Below are 21,513 nucleotides of genomic sequence, written 5' to 3'. Positions count from 1 at the left end.
ATATTAAAGCGCTATCTTAAATTCAAATGATATCTGTGTAACCTCGGTAATCGTGATCGGGTTCTTGCTCAGTTCAACTCAATTCTGCTTGTGTGAATAAGGGCCAGGAAACAGGATGAGATGAAATGATTTTTATCTGTATGGAACAGAATAACTGATCAGGAATCAGGTTCATCACAGCGGGTACAGCACCTTACGAGGCATAGCATTTTATGTTAGCATAAAGCTAACATAACATTTTACCAGAGCGTTAAACTCAGTGAACCTACCTCACGCCCATCTCTCATGAACTGGCAACGAGATGTATATTTATCACTGCCAACCACCAGGAGGGGGCGCTGTTTCACCCATTACACATGAACCCAAACTTGGAAGTAATGACAACATTAACTATGTCACATCTGCTCTGGAAAGACTAAGATCCTCAAGCACCAATTTAACGTACGTGGTTTTATGAAGCTCTTAGTTACTGAATTTATGTTTATATCTTGTTCTCTGCTGTCCATGTCCTATTTTGGTTTTGTTTGTTTGTTTGAAATAAAGTGATTTAAAATAGAGACCGTCTTCTCCCCCTTCAAAATAAAGGCATGAATATATACGTCTAACTATGTCGAACTTTATTCAACTGAAAGTTTACAAAACAGTCAAGTAACTCAGAGTTTTAAAATGTATCTGGAAAAATTAATTTAGGAGAAGCTAAGTGCGCTAAGTGTTTTCAAAGTTAGCCAAAAGGCTAAAGCGCTAAATGAAAAAATTTATTATTTTATTCACTTCCCCTCTGCCATGCCAAACTACAAGCACAGAATGAAAGAGAAACTGATGAATGTTACTTTCTACTGACAGTATTTTAATAATGAGTCAAAAACGTTTGGCTCAAACACATCTGGAAAGTTTATTAACCGCAATCATCCAACTCACACTGCCGCTTTAAATGAAAAGGAAACAAAATACAGATTTCTGTGTCACCAAGCAGAGCGCATATACATAGTTTTTCAGCTTTCTGCAGGAACGCCAGCAGCGTTCCACTCTGAAGTTCGTTTGGTCCCAATGTTCACTCTGGTTGAACAAAAGGAGGGTTTCATCTCAGGCGTGACGGCGAAATTTAAAGAAAGTGTAAATGTGCAGCTGTGTGACTAAACCGAGCTCCATAAACATCGAATAGATGCAGGGAAAAAAAGCAAACACACATGAACCAAAGCAGTCCACACGTCAGTGATGGACAAATAAATATTACATTACAGGTTCATAACATTCAAGGAGCGTCTTGAGTTCTGTGCATGAAGGATAAGAAAAACAGCATCACACTGAAAGTATAAAATCTTTTACAGGTCAATGTCTGACAGACAGACTGCAAGTTGGGGATTTATTCCAAAAAAGTAACAAGCAGAGGGCAGCTTTTTGATTTGGTCTGCACAGAATAAGGAGAGAGCAACGCTGGCCTAAACACTTACAAGATTACAATCAGTAGCCTCATAAAGTGACAATTCCATAACTATACACTGATATAATAAGTGCTATAAACACAGAGGCGGGGAGTGAGGGTCCCTAATGCGGCTAAATAAACACCATAAATTACAGCAAACACCTGAAATCGGGTTTTGATTGTACTGCAAACGTCTCTCCACAGCATCAGGTACAAACAAACACATTTCTGATCTCATGGTTTCAATAAAGAAGAAAACAAGGAGAAATCTTAGGAGCAAATATAAAAATAAAAACACAAAAAGTTGGTTCTTTTTCCTCAGTTTAAGTGAATACATTTCGTTAAACTTATAAATTAACATTCAAATGTTGGGTTATCTCTTAAAGCAGTAGCGAATTCAAACCAGACCGTCGGAGGAGGGCGAGTGAAACGTCCCGGCAAAACTCAGAGCCGCTAATTCATTATCTACAAAACCAAACCGAAACATGGCCGCCGTGAGCAGGTCTACGTTCACAGCACAGCCCGTCCTCTCACTTCTACCATCTTACATGCTAGAACTTCTAATCTTCTGGTCCCAGATGACCTTTGACCTCTACCACATTATGGTCGGCTGGAGGAGAAAAGGTGAACCAAAATTTAAAAGCTGTGTGTGATGATCACAGATGATCTAACAGCTGGCAGAACCACTTTGACGTAACTTCTGCACATCTCTCTTAAGGTCTCACTACAGCACTGCATCAGGTGGAGGTCTGGACTTTGACTAGGTCATTGTAACACCTTGATTCCCAGTTTGGATGGAGTGTCAGCCTCAGTTTGAGTCCAGAACACTTTTAAATGCACAGGAGTTCATGACATCTCTGCTTTTGTCTCATCCGTCCAGAGGACATTGTTCCACACGTCTTTCCTTCCGCTGCTCCAGCCATGACATGCTTGGCTTTTTTTAATTGTCCTGTTATGAAGCTTGAGCTGCTGACTGAGCTGGCGCCCTTCGATATTTTGTCATTTCTTTGACCTTTGGACTGTCTCGGGGTGGACACCGGGATGTCCACTCCTGGGAAGATTGGCAGCTGCCCTGAACGTCATCCACTTGAAAAATGTTTCTCTCTGTAGAATGAAACAGTTTGGAGATGATCTTACAGCCGTTCTAAACTCACCAGCTGATTTTCAGAGCTGACGTTTTTCCATCCTTTGTTCTAAAAATCTGTAAAAACTCCAGAGCAACAAAAGTTCCAGTTTTTTGGAAGAGTTCGTGACTGCATCTGATCAACAGCTTTCCTTCTTTCCATCTACACACAACATTTCCATTTTGGTGGGAGGTTGTTTTTATGCAGATTTAAGACTTTCTACAGAATGGATGATCATTTGTTTCCTGAGCTGGTAAACCTTGGAATTATTACTACATTTTCTTTTTACAATAAATATAAATTATATACAAAAAAAATTCAGGGCTATAAGTCATTTAAAGAAATAATCAATTTGAACTTTTCTTTTGTCCTTCCACTAAACTTTCAGTAAAGGATCTCTGCTGCTGATGAAACATTTGTCACAAAGTGTATCTTACATCTAAAATATTCAATAAGGAAAATGGGTTTCTACAAAAATAGTTAGACTTCGTGTGCTTTTTGTTTCTCCTCTGAGTGAACAGCTGTGGCAGTCTGAGCCACACAGCAGCATCGTTTGGTTCTCCATCAGGGGTTTTTGGAACACAGAACAGGTTCTGTGCGTTAAGGCAGGAGGCTGATGGCAACAATCCTTTAACTCTTGGGATGGGGAGGATTCTTTATATTCAACACTCACAGTGTGTCAGGCAGAACTTTGTAGGTAGAATTTGGATAAAATTGTATTCATAAATGGCAGCTGGTCCTGAGGAGTAACCAAATGACTGTTTGTGTTTTCTGTAAGAAATCAGAGCTGCAGAGTTTGCAGGTTTGAGATTGTTTCAGCAGATGGGTCTCAATAAATTCTGATTTCAGTGCGACACACCACACTGCAGAACAAGCAGCTAGCTAGCACGACAATAGAGCTACCGACAATTTGAAATAAAACTACCATCAAGGTACGTTAGATTATACGAGTAAAAGAGAGGTTACAATCCTACTGGAGACTCAGCACCGCTGGGCTTCTCTAACACCAAATATCACGGTAAAGCAGCCGAGCTGCACCCAGTATCACACAGACACAAGTTGTGACGTACTGAGGATGACGTGCAGCAGGCGTGCTTCACCAAGCAGAGCGTCAGTCAACATCTGGAGGAGCCGTCAACACATTCAGCCCCAAACTGAGTCGGTAGCTTCGGCACAAACAGGCCCAAATCACAGCTAAAGGCTCCAAGACGAGATGAGTTCAGCTTCAAACTTTCTCCAATTCCAGAGGAGGAGAACAAAGTCCCTGAACGTCACCGACTGTGACTGTTGGTCAGACTGAGGCGCTCTTTATGTGCTGCGATACGTCTTGATGATGTCTTTGATCTGTCTCCTGCAGATGGGACAGCAGGCGTTGGACATCTTCTTCAGCTTGAGGCCGCAGGCGTAGCAGAGACACATGTGTCCGCAGGTGTAGATGACCGAGTCCACGGCGTTCTCATAGCAGATGGAGCACTCGTCGGCCCAGGGGCCCCGGCCCGACGGGAACGTGGGGGATTTGGGGAGGCTGACCGGGGAGCTGGGCGTCGTTCCTGCAGCAACAGCACAAAGGAAGAAACATCGTCATGAAATATCCTCATATTTTGTTGTCATGTAGTTTTCTATTATTTCCTATTTTTCTATTATGACTGCGATTAATTAGTTACAGACCCTGCAATTAACTTGATTCAAATTTTGATTGACATCAATGGAAAATTATGTGTGAGAATTTTAATTCAACTTCACGTATGTGAGAATGTGGCTGTTCTTATTTTTCTTTTTTTTGCCAGTTGTTTGTTGATTCTTGCGTTGTGTGTGAATTGTGAGACAGTTATTTTTTGTTTTTGGGCATGTGCACCGACTGATGGCACCTTTTGAATTTTGTTGTCCTTGTGACAATGACAATACAGATTTATCTTATCTTATCTCTTATTTTACAAACATGGAAAAATTTGTTAATAAATCCTCTATAGAAAATACTAATGATTTGATTTTTGCTTCATCATGTATTAAAGTTTAAGGGCATGTAAACACAGCAGATTTTCTTTTCTTTTCTCACAGTCCTGTTTTCCTTTGCTTTGGGTTCTGTTGGGACATCTAGTGGTTACTGGAAGGAACAACAAAAATAGCATGAAAGCGTAAATCAGGCACTGAAAGGGAATTAGATGTGAATCTGTCAGTGAATAAGCGTCATGTGACAAACGACACAGATCAAACATTTTCCTGAAATGGTGACGCTCTGAAACTGCAGTGGAATCAAATCTCTTCATCTCAAAAACACATTTCCATGTCCTCCTCTGGGGCAGCTGATTCCCCGGCTGGGGAAAAGCAAAGCAGCGACCCGTCTGGGCCGACCTACCTCCTGCTGAGCTGCAGTAGGCGGCCGAACACAAGCCTCCGTTCAGGACCGGATCGGAGATGCCGCTCCCCAGGGCGCTGGGCGTGTGTGGGGAGGAGGAGGGCGAGCCGGGGTTGGACGTGGCCCGTGGGTCCCCGGCGTGAGTGGAGCCTAGCCGAGTGAAACAGAGAAACAGGATGAATTCCTTTAGATGGAGGAAATCTGTCTTTGATTGGTTGTGTCCACTGGAAACCAAAACCGTTTTCACCAGGACAGTAATGAATAGTTCTGGAGGAGGACAGGCAGTCTGGGTTAAAATCTAATAAAGAAAAACTAAAGGTGTGTTCAACCTTTAATGGCTAAATACTAATAAAATACAGAAACAATAAATAGAGCTGAATGTAATTGGTGGTAATAAATGTCATTTACAGTCGGGTTCATGTTCAGGTCCTGCCTGCGTCAAACAACCCAACAGAACCGTGTTGACTGTTAGTTTGAGGTGGCGACACTTTGCTCTTACAACCCTTCCCAGATTGATGCACACCAACAGTTGCTTCTATTGGCTTCCATTTGTAAAGTTACACAGTCAAAAATTAACAGCAAATTAACAACAATAATTTGGGTTATTTAGCTTGTCATATAAAATGGGGATTTGTTTTTTAAAGTCATATTCTCAACATGTTCAAAATTAAATATTTCATTAGCAAACTACACATCTCACTTCAAACTGAATATTTAGTTAGCAAGTTAAACATTTATCCATCCATCCATCCATCTTCTTCCGCTTATCCGAGGTCGGGTCGCGGGGGTAGCAGCTTCAGAAGGGAGGCCCAGACTTCCCTCTCCCCAGCCACTTCTTCTAGCTCCTCCGGGGGAATCCCGAGGCGTTCCCAGGCCAGCCGAGAGACATAGTCCCTCCAGCGTGTCCTGGGTCTTCCCCGGGGCCTCCTCCCGGTGGGACGTGCCCGGAACACCTCACCAGGGAGGCGTCCAGGAGGCATCCTGACCAGATGCCCGAGCCTCAACTGGCTCCTCTCGATGTGAAGAAGCAGCGGCTCTACTCTGAGTCCCTCCCGGATGACTGAGCTTCTCACCCTATCTCTAAGGGAGAGCCCAGCCACCCTACGGAGAAAACCCATTTCGGCCGCTTGTATCCGCGATCTCGTTCTTTCGGTCATGACCCAAAGCTCATGACCATAGATGAGGGTGGGAACGTAGATCGACCGGTAAATCGAGAGCCTCGCTTTTTGGCTCAGCTCTCTCTTCACCACGACGGACCGGTTAAACATTTAGCCAAACTAAATATTTAGTTTGGGCCTAGATATGTAGTTTGTACGCTAAATATTTTTGCTTTCTTGATACATATTTAATTTGAAAATGAGAGCTTTATAAAATAATATACACCATGGTGAAAATATGACTATAACCACATTTATTATCTAATGACAGGCTAAATAACTCTAATTATTGCTGTTAACTGTTGCCTGTATAACTCTACAAACGCGCCTCATGCTTCTCCACGTTCATCGCCGGTTATCTTTCTACCTTTGCTTTATTAGACATGAACATTGTACAGCACCAAACTCACAGCTTCTGTGAACAATTAATTCATCTTAATTACTTTGGACATTAATTCTATATTTTAGCACAACATTTCTAATGAGCTGATGAATTATTTTTCCATATCTAAGGTGCAGTGAGCAGTGCTGTTCTTTGCAGCAGCGAGGCTCTTTGGTCTTTCTGCATGAAGTTTTGAAGTTCTGAAGCAGCACGGATCCTGAACAAAAGCAGTATTTACATTTTCCCAGCAGTCGAAGCATTGCAGCCATGAAAGCAGAAAGAAAAGAAATTCCAACACATTTATCACTGTAAAGAGGAACAGGCGCAGTCAGGAGTCGTCCAGCCTCCGCGCTCATTTTATTTTACACATAGACAAATGGAGAATTCCAGGTACAAGCATAGGGAACACATGCTGGAATGCCAGTGATGTTTGGAAAGCCAGGAGGCGACGGAATGACAACTAGGATGTAAGAGCCGAAACATTGCTGCTCTAAAATAACCCGGTAGAAGTTGTTAGGTGTCGTTGTCACCATGGACTGTTTGGAATCTGATCCCAGAATGACTGTTTACCTTTGTTCACATTCACTGTTTTCATATTTCACCAAACCAATAAGAATCAAAAACAATTACAGATGTTTGCTGCTTTTATTTATTTAGATTTTTAATTTTACACAAACATTTTCTCATTTTTAATGGATTATTTCCACTTATGTCATTTATTTAAGCATTTTTTCCTCATCTATTTTTATTTTTGCTTGCGCATTTTTCTCCATCTTCTCCATTTTGTTTTCATTTGAAGATGCCTGTTTCCATGCAAGACGAAGACACTTTATTTTTACTTAAAGCAGAAACCAGGAGGTATTAAAAGGACCCAGCTTGGTGAATCCTGTTAGGGTTAGAAGGACTTATTAAACTTCTGCTGCTTCGTTAGTTTGGCTGGAATTAACCTGAGGCAACAAGTCAAAGTGCATTCTGATAAATCTTCAGTTTGCTTCTTTTCCAGCTCTTAATGTTCCCGCAGCAGCTGTAAACGTCTCCTACTATCGCTCTTGTTCAGCAGATGTGTTAAAACGAACATTAGCGTCAGCCAGAGGGGGCGTTATTTGTTAAATGGCCGTTTGGACTTTTATTCTTCTCCAAGTCGTCTAATAAACAAACAAAGAATTTAATTTAAACAATAAACTACCCCAGATAGCGCCACAAATCACTTATCTCTCTCTGCTCTGATATTTACGCCGTCTTCCAATCACAGCAAGGCTGGAAAACAGAATCTGCTTCATGCATTTAAATGCAAATCAGACGATGCAAAGTGAGCATCTAATCATCCACAAAGCGTTCCCATCAAACACTTTGCTGCTTCGCCACATAAGTACAGATTACTTTAATTACCCTCCCTGAAGCTCCCTGTCAAAAACCTCAGATTAACATTGGAAATCAGCTGCTGTGTGCATTTTAGGTACATAATCAGAGACTGCTCTGTTTTCTTTGGACTTGCTGTTGATGCATGTTTGAAGGTGTCCTGGTTCCTCTGGATGGGTAACATAAAAACATCAGATCAAAACTCACAGTATTCTGCAGATGGATCAATCTGAACAGAGGCATCACAGACACACACACACACACACACGCACACACACACACACACACACACACACACACACACACACACACACACACACACACACACACACACACACACACACACACCCCTACGATGGAGTTAATGTCCTCTTGGAGCCAGGTCAGTATTTCTGTCCCTGCAGCTTGTGGATCTAAATCAGGATCTGTTTGATGGTTGATGTGGCGTGATGGACGGGGCTCGGGTTGAGATATGGCATCTCTTTCGTTTGCATGCCAGTGGGGTGTGTGTGTGTGTGTGTGTGTGTGGGGTGGGAGATCAGCCTGGTCCTCTCAAGCCCTCTGGTGCCAACTGCAGTGTATACAAGTGTCACTGTGCTGCAGTTTGGAGTGTTTTATAAGACAAGCAGGGAAGGATTCTGTCAGGAGGAGCAGCGTCCCCGCCTCCTCTATCAACACACGGAGGCACCTGAACGCCTGATGGAGGGATAATAAAATTTACAACGTTTCAGACCAACGCTGACCTTTAAAAGCCTCCAGAGGTTAAGATTTTCTCACTGCTGCACTTCAGCTCTATTTCCAGAGGGAGGCAGTCTTGTTTGATACTCCAGTAACCATGGCAACTTTGGAATCAGATGTGATGGACAGGATGATGTGGAGGGAACCTGTGGTGAATCGCAGCATCAGATTTTTCTTTAACATAAAGTTAGAAACATTTTTTGTCCGTGTCACTGACCGGGTCCACAGCTCCAAACCTGCTGGAGCTTCAAGGAGCGTTTATGAAGAAAATATTTACATTTCATGAAACATGGAGCATATACATCCATTTGATGCATTCCCGTTTCATACAGTGCATATGTGTAAGGTGCATTAGCCACAGTGAGTTTTATGTTTATTTATAGAATCAACTGAAAATCTGGAGAAGAAAGTTTCACACATAATTACAACTGGAGTTAGGCAGAAAGTTTTCTAGGTGACCATCAGCTGGATCTTCTTCCTCACTGCAGACAGAGGGTCTGCATAGAGTAGCATGATATTTCATTTTTCATATACTAAAATTCTGTGGGCGCCGTTGGTCTTGGTTAGACATGTAGAGTGCATCTCAATGGTCCAGACGATCCAAAACACAGAACCTGAAGAAAATGGTTTTCTATCATTAGATTTAGCCAAAACATCAAAAGGCCCAATGAACTCCTTCATCTTCACAATAATAGTCTATAGTGCATAGATAAATATTTTAGTTTTCCCTATTAGAAGAAAACTGACAGACATCGAGCTTTTAACTCGAGCATTTTAGTAAAATGTGGAATTTCAAAGTATTTAGATATCTTTCTGTCCACACTACCATGTTTTAAGGGAAGTTGTTTAACATGACATTTACTACAGTTATAATGAAACTATAACTGAACTTTTAAAAGTGAACTTGTCTCAGTGTTGAACAACATAGAAGGAAGAGGATGAAGATGTGAAAACTGTCCAGCTGTTTCACAGAGAACTGACTTCCAGCTGTAGAGCAGAAGTTGGGAACCAACACGGTGCGACTGCGTCACCTTACATCATCAGCTGATTGGCGCTCGCTCGACCTGCTGCATTTCCCTCCGTTTGCCTGTTAATCCCCACTTGGGGGCAAGCGGGAGAACGCTGCCCCTGAAGGGCAGCTGATGCAGGATCGGCCCTGATCCCGTCCCGAACAGCTGTGAGAGGCCGGCCGAGGCCACATCCCTGCTGCCGGGTCCACCCAGCAGGGATGGACCCGGCAACCGTCCGACTACAACAGCACGGATGAAAAGAGGAATATTCTGCTTGCAAATGGAATAAATAAACCAAAACCGGAAGGAGAGAACTGAAAGAAGTCCTTTAAATAGTTTTTGTTAGTGTGAAACTCGATGGACCTTCCTAGAAGAAACAACTCTTCATGTGAAAACAGAAGCTCCTGTTATGAGGAACCCATAAAGCCCGTTTGGGACAGAGGAAAGAAAAACTACTCAGTAGTTGGAAGGTTAAGGTCATGAATAACCCCAGTGCATAAAATGTTAATGTTCTCCTTCTGTCTCTGCAGAAGATCCTATCGTTAGAGACAAAGAGGCCGCTCTGCTGGGAGGAGACGGTCATTCATCCCTGAACTGTTTGTCTCAACGTCAATGTGAAGCCAAGACCAGATCAGCTTAGAAATCAGGGCCAGAAAGGCAAACAAAACAAGAAATATTGTTTATAAAAACCAGAAATGAATTTCCTGTTTTTAAGCTTTCAATGCATTTCTAAAGTTTGTGTCACTTTATTCTGTCAAAATGGTCAGTTAAACATCTCATGTTACAGCAAAACATCAACATAAACCAACTTCCTACTGTTGGCCTTATTCAGAAGTATCAACTTTGATAGAGCAATACTATTACTTTACAAAATGTAACCCTTTCTGACCTTTGAACCCCGGGATTCTCGCAGGTTAAGGAACCACATTATGAACAGTATAATTGAAACCCCTCCTGTAAAGGCCAAAGGATTTCTGTTGTTAAATTGTTGATCAATTTTATCACCTAATTTGGATTTGGGCTCCAAATGACGACAAAAACAACATAGTTTGCATTTCTTTTTATATTATTTTGGCATATTTGGTCATCCAAAAACACATGCTACTATCCCTTTCATAGGCTGCACCCATGTGCTTACTGTGTATTACTGTATTTTGGGGAAAAAAACAAAAAAACAGCAGAAAGAACAGCGGTTTGAAATGCTGAATTGATCAGCATTTAAAAGAAGAAAATGCGTTAATTCATTTTTCCAGGAACATTTTACATTTAAACACGCAGACTGAGGCTGAACGGTGAAGGATTTCTCTGCACCAATGGGTGGTTGCACACAAACCACCCAAACCTTAAACCTGCAGTAAATAATGCAGAAAGTGATGGGAATTTATACATATATTATTCCTGACTGTAAATAAATGCACAGACTTTGAAAACATATTTGCTCACATTTTAGTGCAGTAGGTTCTTTAGATTTCTCACTCAATTAAATTCTCCAAACACAAGATATGAACTGCTCAGAACATCTTAGTAGAACTTCGCATGGAAAAAAATAACTAAAGCTTTAATTCAGCGGTGAGTTCTACCAGCTCCTGTTTTGTCGTGACCTGTACAGTGTGCAGACATGAATAAAAATGAGCAAACGGTGTGGAAAAAGACGGGAAGAGAGGCTGGGATCAGAGAGGAACGGCAGCTGCAGCGAGCGAGCCGCTTCACTTCAGCACCAGCGTGTTGACATTTTAATAGGATCCATAAAACCAGCGAAGTGGGTCAGTGGCTGAGCGTTCTGTTTCAGCGCCAGCGGGGCCGAGTCCGCTCAGCATCTGAAGGTTCTGCCCTGCTTTCTGCTCGTTTTGGTCCAGTCCCCCTCAGAAGAGATTTCTGGGAACCAGAAATAATTTGAAACCTGCGGGCGACGAGTCTCTGTAAACCGATTCTGTCACGTTAAGCTCGTCAGGCTGAACCGCCTGCGGACGGAGTGTTGGACTGTACAAAGGTCAGCTGGTCATTCAGTGCTTCTGCTGGGAAAACAATTTGATTTCATGTCAAATAAAATATCTGTCAAAAGCTGTGAAATCTTCCCTTCCTGAGCCGAGTTATGACCTTATCGAAGGTTCAAATTAAACAGCGTTTAATTCAAGTTGATTCAAACTTTATTTGAAAGCTTTGAGAGCCTAATTTCTTACTTTTTGTTTTGGTGATTCTCTGTTCTGCAGACACCAAAGTTAAACCACTTGGTAAGAAGGCCAGCTGGACCAACCTAATGGACAGTGAAGTGAAGTTTGAGATCTGAGAACCAACAGACAACACAGTTTATGTATCTCTGATGAAATTTGAAATGAATTTGCTCTGAAATAATGTCACTGGCTGGATTCTGAACCTGGTTCTGAAACTTCAGCCCTTTGCTTCTCCAAAGCTCTTCTTTAAATCTTCATTTAAATCCAGCAACAATCAACAACAACAAAGACGATAATACTCTTTCTAGTTGTATTTCTATCTAGTTCTAAGCATTTATTTTACTAAAGGTTATTAGGTTTTTAAATGGGGGTTTTTGGAGGGTATTTATCTCCCCCAGCCGGTGCAGCGCCCCCCCCCCATGAGGTTCTGTTCCTATCAGAGCTCCATTACTCTGCTCTCTGCTGTATCACTCCATCTGGAAGCACCGCAGACCCACTGGGACACATCCCTCACTCCAACCGGTTCAGCCCAACCCGCGGCGCAGCCGCTCAGAGCAAATCAGCAGATAAGGAGCTGTAGCAGCCAGATAAGAGTCGCTTCCTAATTCGAAGCAGCTGAAAGGTAAAGAAGAGTCACACTTCACTGGGATTTCCAAAGATGGGAGCTGATAAGGAGACGTGCCTCGGCTCTCTCATTGTTCTGCGGTTCCGGTTCTGTTGCCCTGCCAGGGCTTTTTGTTTTCCGTAAATGACTATTAGAAACACACAGGCGACCAGGTGGTCAGCTGAACTCCAGCCAAACACTCATTTAGCTGTGAAGTATCACAGAGTGTTCTCGCTGGGACTTTTGGACCTGATTGGAAAAACAACAGAAAGAGGAATGAATGTGAGCACAGCCAGCGATCAGAGAGTCATGGCGACATTAAGGTCCATAACGGCCGGCAGTCTGCTGCTCTGGCATTCGCTGAATTGATCTCTGTCAACAAGACGCGGCTTTACTGGAGCTGGCTGTGACTTATCGACAGCCTCGTCTGTTGCTTTGTTGTCAGCTGATGTTGGGGGAGAGGGGCTCAGGTGGGGGTGAACACAGCGGACACTACAACAGTTCACAGTAAGAAGAAACAGGGCAAAATGTTTAAATCCCAAAGAGCAACATAACAGTCCTACATACGTCAAATAGAACTTTTATTTTAAAACATCAAAGTAAATCTCTGAGTTATTACAGCTGACATAGTTTTACAGCGTCACACTGTGTTCCCATGCATGTTGGTTTATTGATGAAAATGTTTTACATGGATGGGTTTAATGTGAGGAAATAAATCACATTGTTAAACATCAACACCTGTCCCACTGTGTGAAAAATCACAGTGTTTAGCAGTGTTCTGCAGGGAAATGCAGAGTCAGTTCCAGGACCAATAAAGCTTAACTGTGACATCATTAAGATAACTATTCTATTGCAAAATCTAAAAGAAATCATTAGATTAAACTGTGATTTCATGAAAACCGTCATCAGCGTCAAAATGTCAAATCAGGCAGGTGAAGTTTGACGTTCTGCAGCTTAAACTTCAGCTGCTATTTTTAATGAAAAGTATGGCTGAGATAAGGAGCCTAAAGAGGACGCCCTGAGTTAATATGAAATCCATTCATATCCTCTTTAAAAGACACAATCCATCTCTCCTGGGTTCCTTACAGTAAAATCTGTAGCTCTGAACCTTTTGAAGCGCTGCTTCCTTTTCCTCCGTCACCAGAGGAAAGCAGGATGCGGTTTTAGTTCCTCTGCAACCAAACACTTCTGCTGTCGGATGTTTTACCTTTTAACAAAAGCTGCATGACACTTATACAATAATTTTGCAGATTTGGATACAATCTGTTTGTTGTACGGATGTCGGATGCAGAGGTGTCCTCCCATCCTCCTCATCATCACTGAAATCATTTAAACCTCTGAAAAGCAAAAGGTCCAGATAAACGAGACCTCAAGCCGCCTCACCTTGCCTAACATCTGTTTTTCCAGGTCAGGACAGAGCTCTACTCTTCTCTGAATCTACTCACATCCTTCCCTCCTAAAGACCTCTGCTGTAAACATTGTGGCAAACAGTAACAGAGCACGCTAGTTCACCTTTGACCCCTGAGTTCCTGAGCTGGTGTGCCGGTGGAGCATTCTGCACTAAGCAGGAATCCATTTCAACTAGCAGGGCGAGTAAATGAATTAAGGATGGAGGTCTCATCAGCTCAGCGCCGGGCCAGATGAGATCGATACATTGATCTTTGAGCTCATGACCCGGGACGCGTCCCACAGCTAAAGGCTCGGTTATTTCCCACATCAATTATTCCTCCAAAGTGGAATAATCCACAGAGGAAGCCTGGAATGGAGGAGAAAAACTGTCCATTTCCCTGTTAGGGAGACAAAACCAGCTGATAAAGATGAGTGCAACTGTTTCCAGTGTTTAGATTTATTTGTAGATTAGAATTTTGTTCTCTGTTTGAAATATTTGCTTAATATAATAAAGATATTTTATTCCTTACTATCTCATGTTTTTGCACAGTATTTCTGCAGTTTGTTACTGAAGCAGAGGAGATTCTATGATAGAAACTGATCGAATTACCAGCAATGAAACGATACATTCTGTTCTTAAGACGAGGCCAGCTGCATAATAGCAGGACAACTTGTAATTTTTGTACCATTATCTGAAATTTTATTAACTGTTTTCTTCTGTTCACCAATATTGATATTTTTATGTCCATGACAAACAACCACACACATCCACACACTCACACAGAAGTGCAGTTTAGTGAGATCAATTAACTTATCAGTCATGTTTCTGCCAGAGTACCCAGAGAAAACCACACACTACCGGGAGAACATGCAGACTCCATGCAGAAAGACCCCTGGTTCTGTTGATTCATTTACTCGTCATTAATTTGTAAACCGTTGGTGGTTCTAGTACTTACCCAGAATCCTCAGCTGCGTCACAGCTCCGTGCAGGCCGAAGAACATCCAGAGGGGGCGTGAGTTGTCCACGCACACCTGCATCCCCACGTTGGTGCCGTTGTGGCTGAGGATGACTTCCCCTTCCTGGTTGACCAGGAAGCCCAGGATGTCGCTGCTCTGCAGAGGCGTCGGCACACGGCACACGGCCCAGAACTCCTTCCTGTCCACCAGAGCCTCAGGATTGTAAGGCAGGTCGCTGGGGCGCAGCACCGCTGGGTCGCAGGAGGTCACACCGTACGACAGCGAGCCCGAGCGCACCGGGCTGGACTTGGTGACCTTGATGAAGACGGTCTCTCCGGTGCGCAGGGGCCGGTTGGTGAAGACCAGCGTCCGTTCCTCCCGGGCATGCTCAGACCGGGCCACTGTCTGCTCGTCCAGCGTCTTGATGTGGGCGCCGCGCAGCTGGTGGAAGTGCAGGTCGCTCTCCAGGGCCGACGGCAGCAGGGAGGACTGCTGCGAGTTCAGGGAATTCTGGGGAATGGGGCAGGTGGAGGAGGAGGACGCCGAGGCCAGGTGCAGCGTGTGGCGGTGAGAGTGGGCGGGGCCTCGGTCCTCCTGCTGCAGGTTGAGATCGCACAGGCTGACGGAGAGGCGGGAGTCGTCGGCCTCGCGGCGCAGGGAGGAGGAGCGCACCGTGGTGAAGGAGCGTGGGCGCAGACAGTCCGGAGGAACGATCTCACTGTCTGCAGGACAGAAACAGGAACACAGCGTGAGGGAGAGCAGCAGCTAAACGCTGATTAGCAGCCTGCTGAGGCCTGCAGCACTCTGGTCTGCTGAATCTCAACCACACTGGCACCAACACGGACTTCATCCTACATGCATCAGCTGCATGCAGAGAATTTCTCATTTTTGACAGATTGTTGCGAACGTATTTTTACATTCACAACCAGAGTGGAGAATAACTGTCAACTGGAAGGAAATGAGTTGCAAATGAATATCTGAAACGTGTGAAGTCCATTTGTCTTCAGTGTAGAGCCATTGTTTGCTGCCATTAAAGCTGTAAGTTTTTTATGGTCTTTCCACCAGTTTTACCAACATTTCTTTCCATTCCTCTTCTGAAAACACCTATTTAGCATTTCCCTCCACTGTTAAAACATCTAACAGGTTTTCTTCCAGCATCATCTTGTCTTTAGCCCCATTGATCAACCCATTAACTCTGACCAGCTTCCTTTTACCTGCTGGACAGCATTCCCACAGCCTGATGCTGCCATCACCATGTTTCATGCTTAGTTTTATCTAAGCAAAGGACCCATTTTCCTGCAGTGGAAAACCACAGAGGGGACTTTTGAGGACGGTTGGTTGTACTGGATTTTATTCAGGCCTAAATGCAAATGCATGAAACTCTTCTGAGATTGTTAACTTGCTGAAGATGTTAAAATCCATGTTTCATGATGCTTAAAGTGCACTACACTGAAGTTCTGTTTGTAGTGGTCAAATTGTGAAAAAGTCACAGACTGTTCCTGTGAAAATTCTGAAAATGTGCTCAAAGAAACAGAAACCAACAACCTCTGTTCCTGAACTGAAAACGTTCATTGTAATACTGCTGTCAGCCATGGCAGGAACATAAAAGGTATTGTTGATGATGAAAAGTCTGAGGCATCCAAACAAGTTCACTTTCTTCACTTCCTATCCCGGGATCTCCCCGCTGAGAGCCGTTAATAACTGCCAGCGTTCTCTGTGTCTAATTCGTCTGATAAGCTGCCCAGAGGTTGCTTACACTTTCTAGATGTAGCTGCTTTAAATAACACGCCTTTCCTAACCTCCCCTGAGCCTGGCGGTGGTAAAATTAGCCTGACTGAGCCGCCTGTTTGGTCTGTAATAGTTTGGGTGGGATCAGATTATCTACAACATGCGTATTTGTTGGACTCAGAGTCAGGGGGAATGACGATGCAGCAAACAAACGAGATCTTAAAAACAGTGAGACAATTATAGTGGCTGCAGGAAGTGAACGAGGGATGAAAAACAGCAGCTGAAGGTCTGGAGAGCCCCTCCGGTCCGGGTCAGAACCGAGTCTCTCTATCAGACCAGGGACTGACTGAGATAAACCTCTTAGCCTCATTACGAGGCCTGCAGGACGGGCTGCCGAGAACAGAACAGGAAACCACTTATGATGCCGTCCTGCAGCTGATTGAGACACAAACCAAAGGCAGACTGATATGAAAAGCTTCCTGAAAGAAGATCTGCTCGACAGAACTAATCTGTGGTTTATGGAGATCATTTTACAAACAAAAGCTTAAAAATGCAGCTCTATCCCAGACACTGCCGGCCTGAGTTAGCATGCTAAATGTTAACGTTAAAACAGAACAATTAGAAAAGGACGGAACAAGTACAGGTGCAAACATTTCTGTTCCACATTTATTATGTCATTGACTTTGCAGCAATCTCTCCTGCTGAACAACCATGAAGTGGAGGCAGACACTTGATTGGATCAGGTCATTAATTTAGCAGCAACTCCTCATCCTGATTGAGTGTAATGAGGACATGAACAACCTTTGAAATGGAAGAAATTTACAACAGAACCCGAACCAGGCTTAGAAAGACTGATCTTCAACACTTTATGCCTTTTTAAAGCTTTTTCCTTCTGTGCCCAAAAACTAAATCATGTCCCACTTATAATACAATTATAAGTGGAACTCAATTAAAATTTTAATTAAGTTAATTGCAGAGTCTGTAATTAATTAATGGTTATTAATCACATCTTCATTGAAAACAATATCAACAGAATAAGCAACGTTTTCCTTTCCAAGACCCTTTTTGCTGCTAGATTATTGAACAAATATAATCTCAACAACAAAGATTGTTTTTAATCTGTTATTTAGGTTGTTAAGCCATCAGGTTTGTGCAAAGTGTTATTCTACTCATTCAGTTTTCCAGAGTTTCAAAAAAACCTGATCAGTCAGGAACTTCTTTAGAAACGTGGACGCTGACATCAGTGTTGGTGGCGTCTGTGCTGCTGCTACATACTTAGCATTGAGATGCTATTTTAGGCTAGCATAACTCACTGAGAGGCCAACTCAGTTTTATACAACAGTCTTTTTCAGCATCTCATCATTTTTGAAGCACAAATTAACCCTTAGTGGGAAAAGAGAAGCAGCTTTGTTATCCATCTCTGCTGTTTGTGAATGTTGGATTTAAGGGCGTACCGGAAACACGCAAATATATTCCAGCTTGGAACTTTTGTAAGTTGAAAAAAATCCGATTAAACACGTTAAAATTGATATAATTAATTAAGGTGTTCATGTCTCAGCCCTGCTTCTAAAATGACTCAAATAATGTTCAACAACTGCAGTCTTTTGACTTCAGTTTCTAAGACGAGTTTTCTGAATTTCAGGGTTTTAGGGAGAAAGTAAAGATTTTAGATCCACTTATCAGCTTTAACAGTTATCTTTAACTTTGCTAGCTTTGTCAGGATTCCCCTTTTAGTTTGTTGGTACTACAGAAAAGTCCTATGGGTATTGTAGTGCTCCGTCACACAACTAAACATTCTCTGCATAAAGCGAGAGCTTTCAGTGTTTCAAAGAAACTGATAAACTCAGCCTGAATGCTAAGTGATATTTAATGCAAGCTACAGATTCCTTTCATGTTGGCTTACGTGAACCCACCTTAACTAGAATCATGTCTATATATTCAGCTCATGTCGATTCCTCAGTTCTCTCTAAAAGGCAGTGAATCACATCAAACTTGATGCTTTAAATGTGTAAAACTGAACTGGAGTCGACAGCAGCCTCCTCCGCGTTTGATCCTCTGATTTTTATGCGCCGTGGATGAAATCCCGTCCGACTAAGACTTGGAAAGATTCCACAGCATCACCGCTCCCTCAAAGTCACGTTAGCCGTCATGTTAGCTACTAATAACCCAAAGCGGCAAACTTTGTGATTAATCTTTAATGGGACTCTGGCTTTTTAATTGTGTTAACAGATTAGTCAGAGAGGCTTTAAATGGAGAGGACGGTACCTTTGGTGCGCGGGTAGCTCCCAGAGACTCCTAATCAACCATTAAACACCTCTCAGCTCTGAAGAGAGCCGCCGCTAACACTCCCAGAGGCGAGCGGCGCATCACTGGGCTGAATTTCATCCGTTTCCTCTCAACAACATCCTAAGCTCTGAACATCTCAGAGCTCTGATGTTGTAACTTTATTGTTAAGTAGAAAAAAAGATTTTAAAAAATGTCTTTCATTTCTATTGTTTTTTTAAAAGTTTTTCCAATTTGATGATTTTGGTCCACAAGGAAAAAGTTTGGACACCTCTGCCTCTAAGCAGAGAGGCAGAGGTGTATGATGGCAGTGGCAGCATCATGCTGTGGAGATGCTTTTCTTTAATAGAGATTAGAAGGTTTACTTTTCAGCAAAACAACCAGAACTACAATGAAATTTAGATCACAGCATATTCATGTTTTAGAACGGTCTAGCCAAAGTCCAAACCTAAATGTTAAACAATATCCTGTTTAATTTTGCTCTGTTTATCTCTACCTCCTCTGGAAAATATACCTGTCTGTGGCAATACTTGAAAACTGGTGTTTTCAGACACTATGTGTGGACTCAGACAGAGCTGGAGTCTTTTTATAAAGAATAACGGGGAAAATGTTTTCTCCTTCTGCTTCACAATCATCTGAGTTGGTTTATCACGAGTAATCCTGATAAAATGTGTGGTTTTAACATAAAATATGGTAACATTGGGGTATAAATACTTCTGCAAAGTGCTGTATTGCTCCTAAATTAGTCATTTACAGAAGGAAAGAAAACCTCAAAGTGACCTCTGCTGATGAGCAAAAGCTTTCAGGCCACCTGCAGCCAAATCCTCCGCCTCCCTCAGAGGATTGGAATGATTGGAGTCCTGCAGAGCATGCCGTCACTCCATCATAAATTGAATTATGATAGGTTGGAGTTAGTCAGAGAGCTCGGGGACTCGCAGCAGGGACTGGATGGGCGATGATGACATATCTGTTGGAGAGAGGGATCCTGTGATGGAGGGGCCGCGCTGCCATTCCCAATCCTGGATTTATGTTGAAAGGAGGCAGTGGCGGCCTCCCAAGAGCCACAAATCGTCTCCCTGTCCTTTCTGCATGTCAGCGCTGCTTTAAGTCAAACTCAGGATGTGTGAACACACACCAAACGACACATTGGCTCCTCTGAAACCCACACTCGCTCATCTTTTGTTTTACAAAAAGCTTTCTGTGAGGTTTTATGTTCCCTTTTACATCTTTTCCTTTGTCTATTTCCTCAAAGGGAAGTCGTTTCAAATCTCATCTGTCTTTCTGAGACGAGGAAACTCTTTGCTTTATGAGGAACAAACCCTTTTTCTCAGCTCAGAGGACAGAAAGGGGCTGCAGCATTTACCGGGCTCTCATAAAGGAGTGTGCTGGTGCACACGGCGTGCACGTGTGTGACCTCAGCAGCTGCTGCCCGCTAATCGTTGGTGCACCTGCCTTTTTAATCACTTTGCTCCTATTGGTCCCTTTCAAATTTAAACACTCGAGGATGCTGGGGCTACTTCTGAAACTCTGTGTGCTCCTTCAACTGGCAACTCCACTTCAAAACACAACAAGGGCGTGCCGTGGTGGCGTAGTGGTTAGCGCGACCCGTATTTGGAGGCCTTGAGTCCTCGACGTGGCCGTCGCGGGTTCGATTCCCGGACCCGACGACATTTGCCGCATGTCTTCCTCCTTCCCCGTTTCCTGTCAGCCTACTGTCATATAAGGGACACTAGAGCCCACAAAAGACCCCCTGGAGGGGTAAAAAAAAAACAACACAACAAATCAGAAGGAGTCCGTTTTGTTTTTTTCTATGAGCATTTTGTCATTCCAGTAATTAGGCACCTGTTTGGTTAATCTGCTGCAAATACATGGACAACAGGGATTTCAGGGTGGAGCGGTGTGTCTGTTTTAGTCCACAGAGTCTCTGGCTCATGCTCTAAATGTTTTTGATTGGAGCAGCGGACAGGTTAGTTAACGCTGGACGGAGGGAGAGGCTGGGTAGCTTTAGCGGCTTTGCGAGCCTGAGCAGACGGAACGTGCCAGGGGTTTGAGCTGCAGTTCGAGATGGGCCGAGGGTTTGCGGGGGGATTTACTCTCTCACGCTCCCAGCCTGTTTCGCAGGGTTTATTCTTTATCCGACTCTGGAGGGTTTCATCTGATGTCTGCAGAGAAAAGAGTGAGCTCACCGAGATAGGAGAGGAAAGGAGATGACATGAGAATGTGTAGATATGAAGGGAAGTGTTCAGATGGGATTAGCTGAGAAGGCAGAAGGTAGAGGCGGATATCCAGGGAGATTTTGCACTGAAGAGATAAAACTGGAGCAGACAGAGAGAGATGCTTGAAAGGGAGGAATGGGCTCAGAAGGATCTTTATGCTGGATGTTTAGGTCCAACTTGGAGGCTGGATTTTAAGGAAAAACTCGCATTCGAGTCAACTCAGCGATAAAGTCTGGGTCAGTACCAAGAGGCCCGTCCCTTTAAGTCACAGGTACTTTGGGTCACCAGTACATTTCCACTGGTACCAAACAGATTTCAACACTACTAAACTTCCTTATATGGAACCTGGCACAATACGCCCGAGTATGTGGGATCATTTAAGGCGGCTCTATAAGAATGTCTCACACACATGCACCACTAATACAGAATCCTTCCAAGTGTTACTGACGTACGGCAGCAATAACCCAGTCACATTGTTACTTAACCTTGTGTTGCAGATACTCTGCATTCACATCATACCTCGGCATACTAAATGCTTGAATTACCAGCACCTGGCCCTTTTCTGAATACTTCAGCTAATATTTTCTAAGTCCTTATAGACTGTATATATAAAAAT

At 43.2% G+C, this 21,513-nt stretch overlaps 1 protein-coding gene across 2 annotated transcripts in view; it reads right to left on the bottom strand.

Moving 5' to 3' along the window:
* Positions 1-873: 873 nt before the first annotated feature.
* Positions 874-21,513, bottom strand: part of LOC102228186 (E3 ubiquitin-protein ligase NEURL1) — a 63,530-nt gene continuing 42,890 nt past the window's right edge. For both annotated transcript variants that reach the window (XM_023334251.1, XM_005797628.2), the window contains exons 4-6: positions 14,670-15,392; positions 4,904-5,053; positions 874-4,097 (exon numbers count right to left, since the gene is read on the bottom strand). In XM_023334251.1, coding sequence (XP_023190019.1) covers positions 3,856-4,097; positions 4,904-5,053; positions 14,670-15,392 — 1,115 coding nt within the window. In that variant the 3' untranslated portion in view covers positions 874-3,855. The remainder of the gene's footprint in view (positions 4,098-4,903; positions 5,054-14,669; positions 15,393-21,513) is intronic.

Source organism: Xiphophorus maculatus, chromosome 5 (genome assembly GCF_002775205.1).
Source record: "Xiphophorus maculatus strain JP 163 A chromosome 5, X_maculatus-5.0-male, whole genome shotgun sequence".
Classification (NCBI taxonomy): Eukaryota; Metazoa; Chordata; class Actinopteri; order Cyprinodontiformes; family Poeciliidae; genus Xiphophorus; species Xiphophorus maculatus.
Note: the sequence above shows the minus strand (reverse complement) of the source record. Positions and strands in the feature narration are given on the sequence as shown.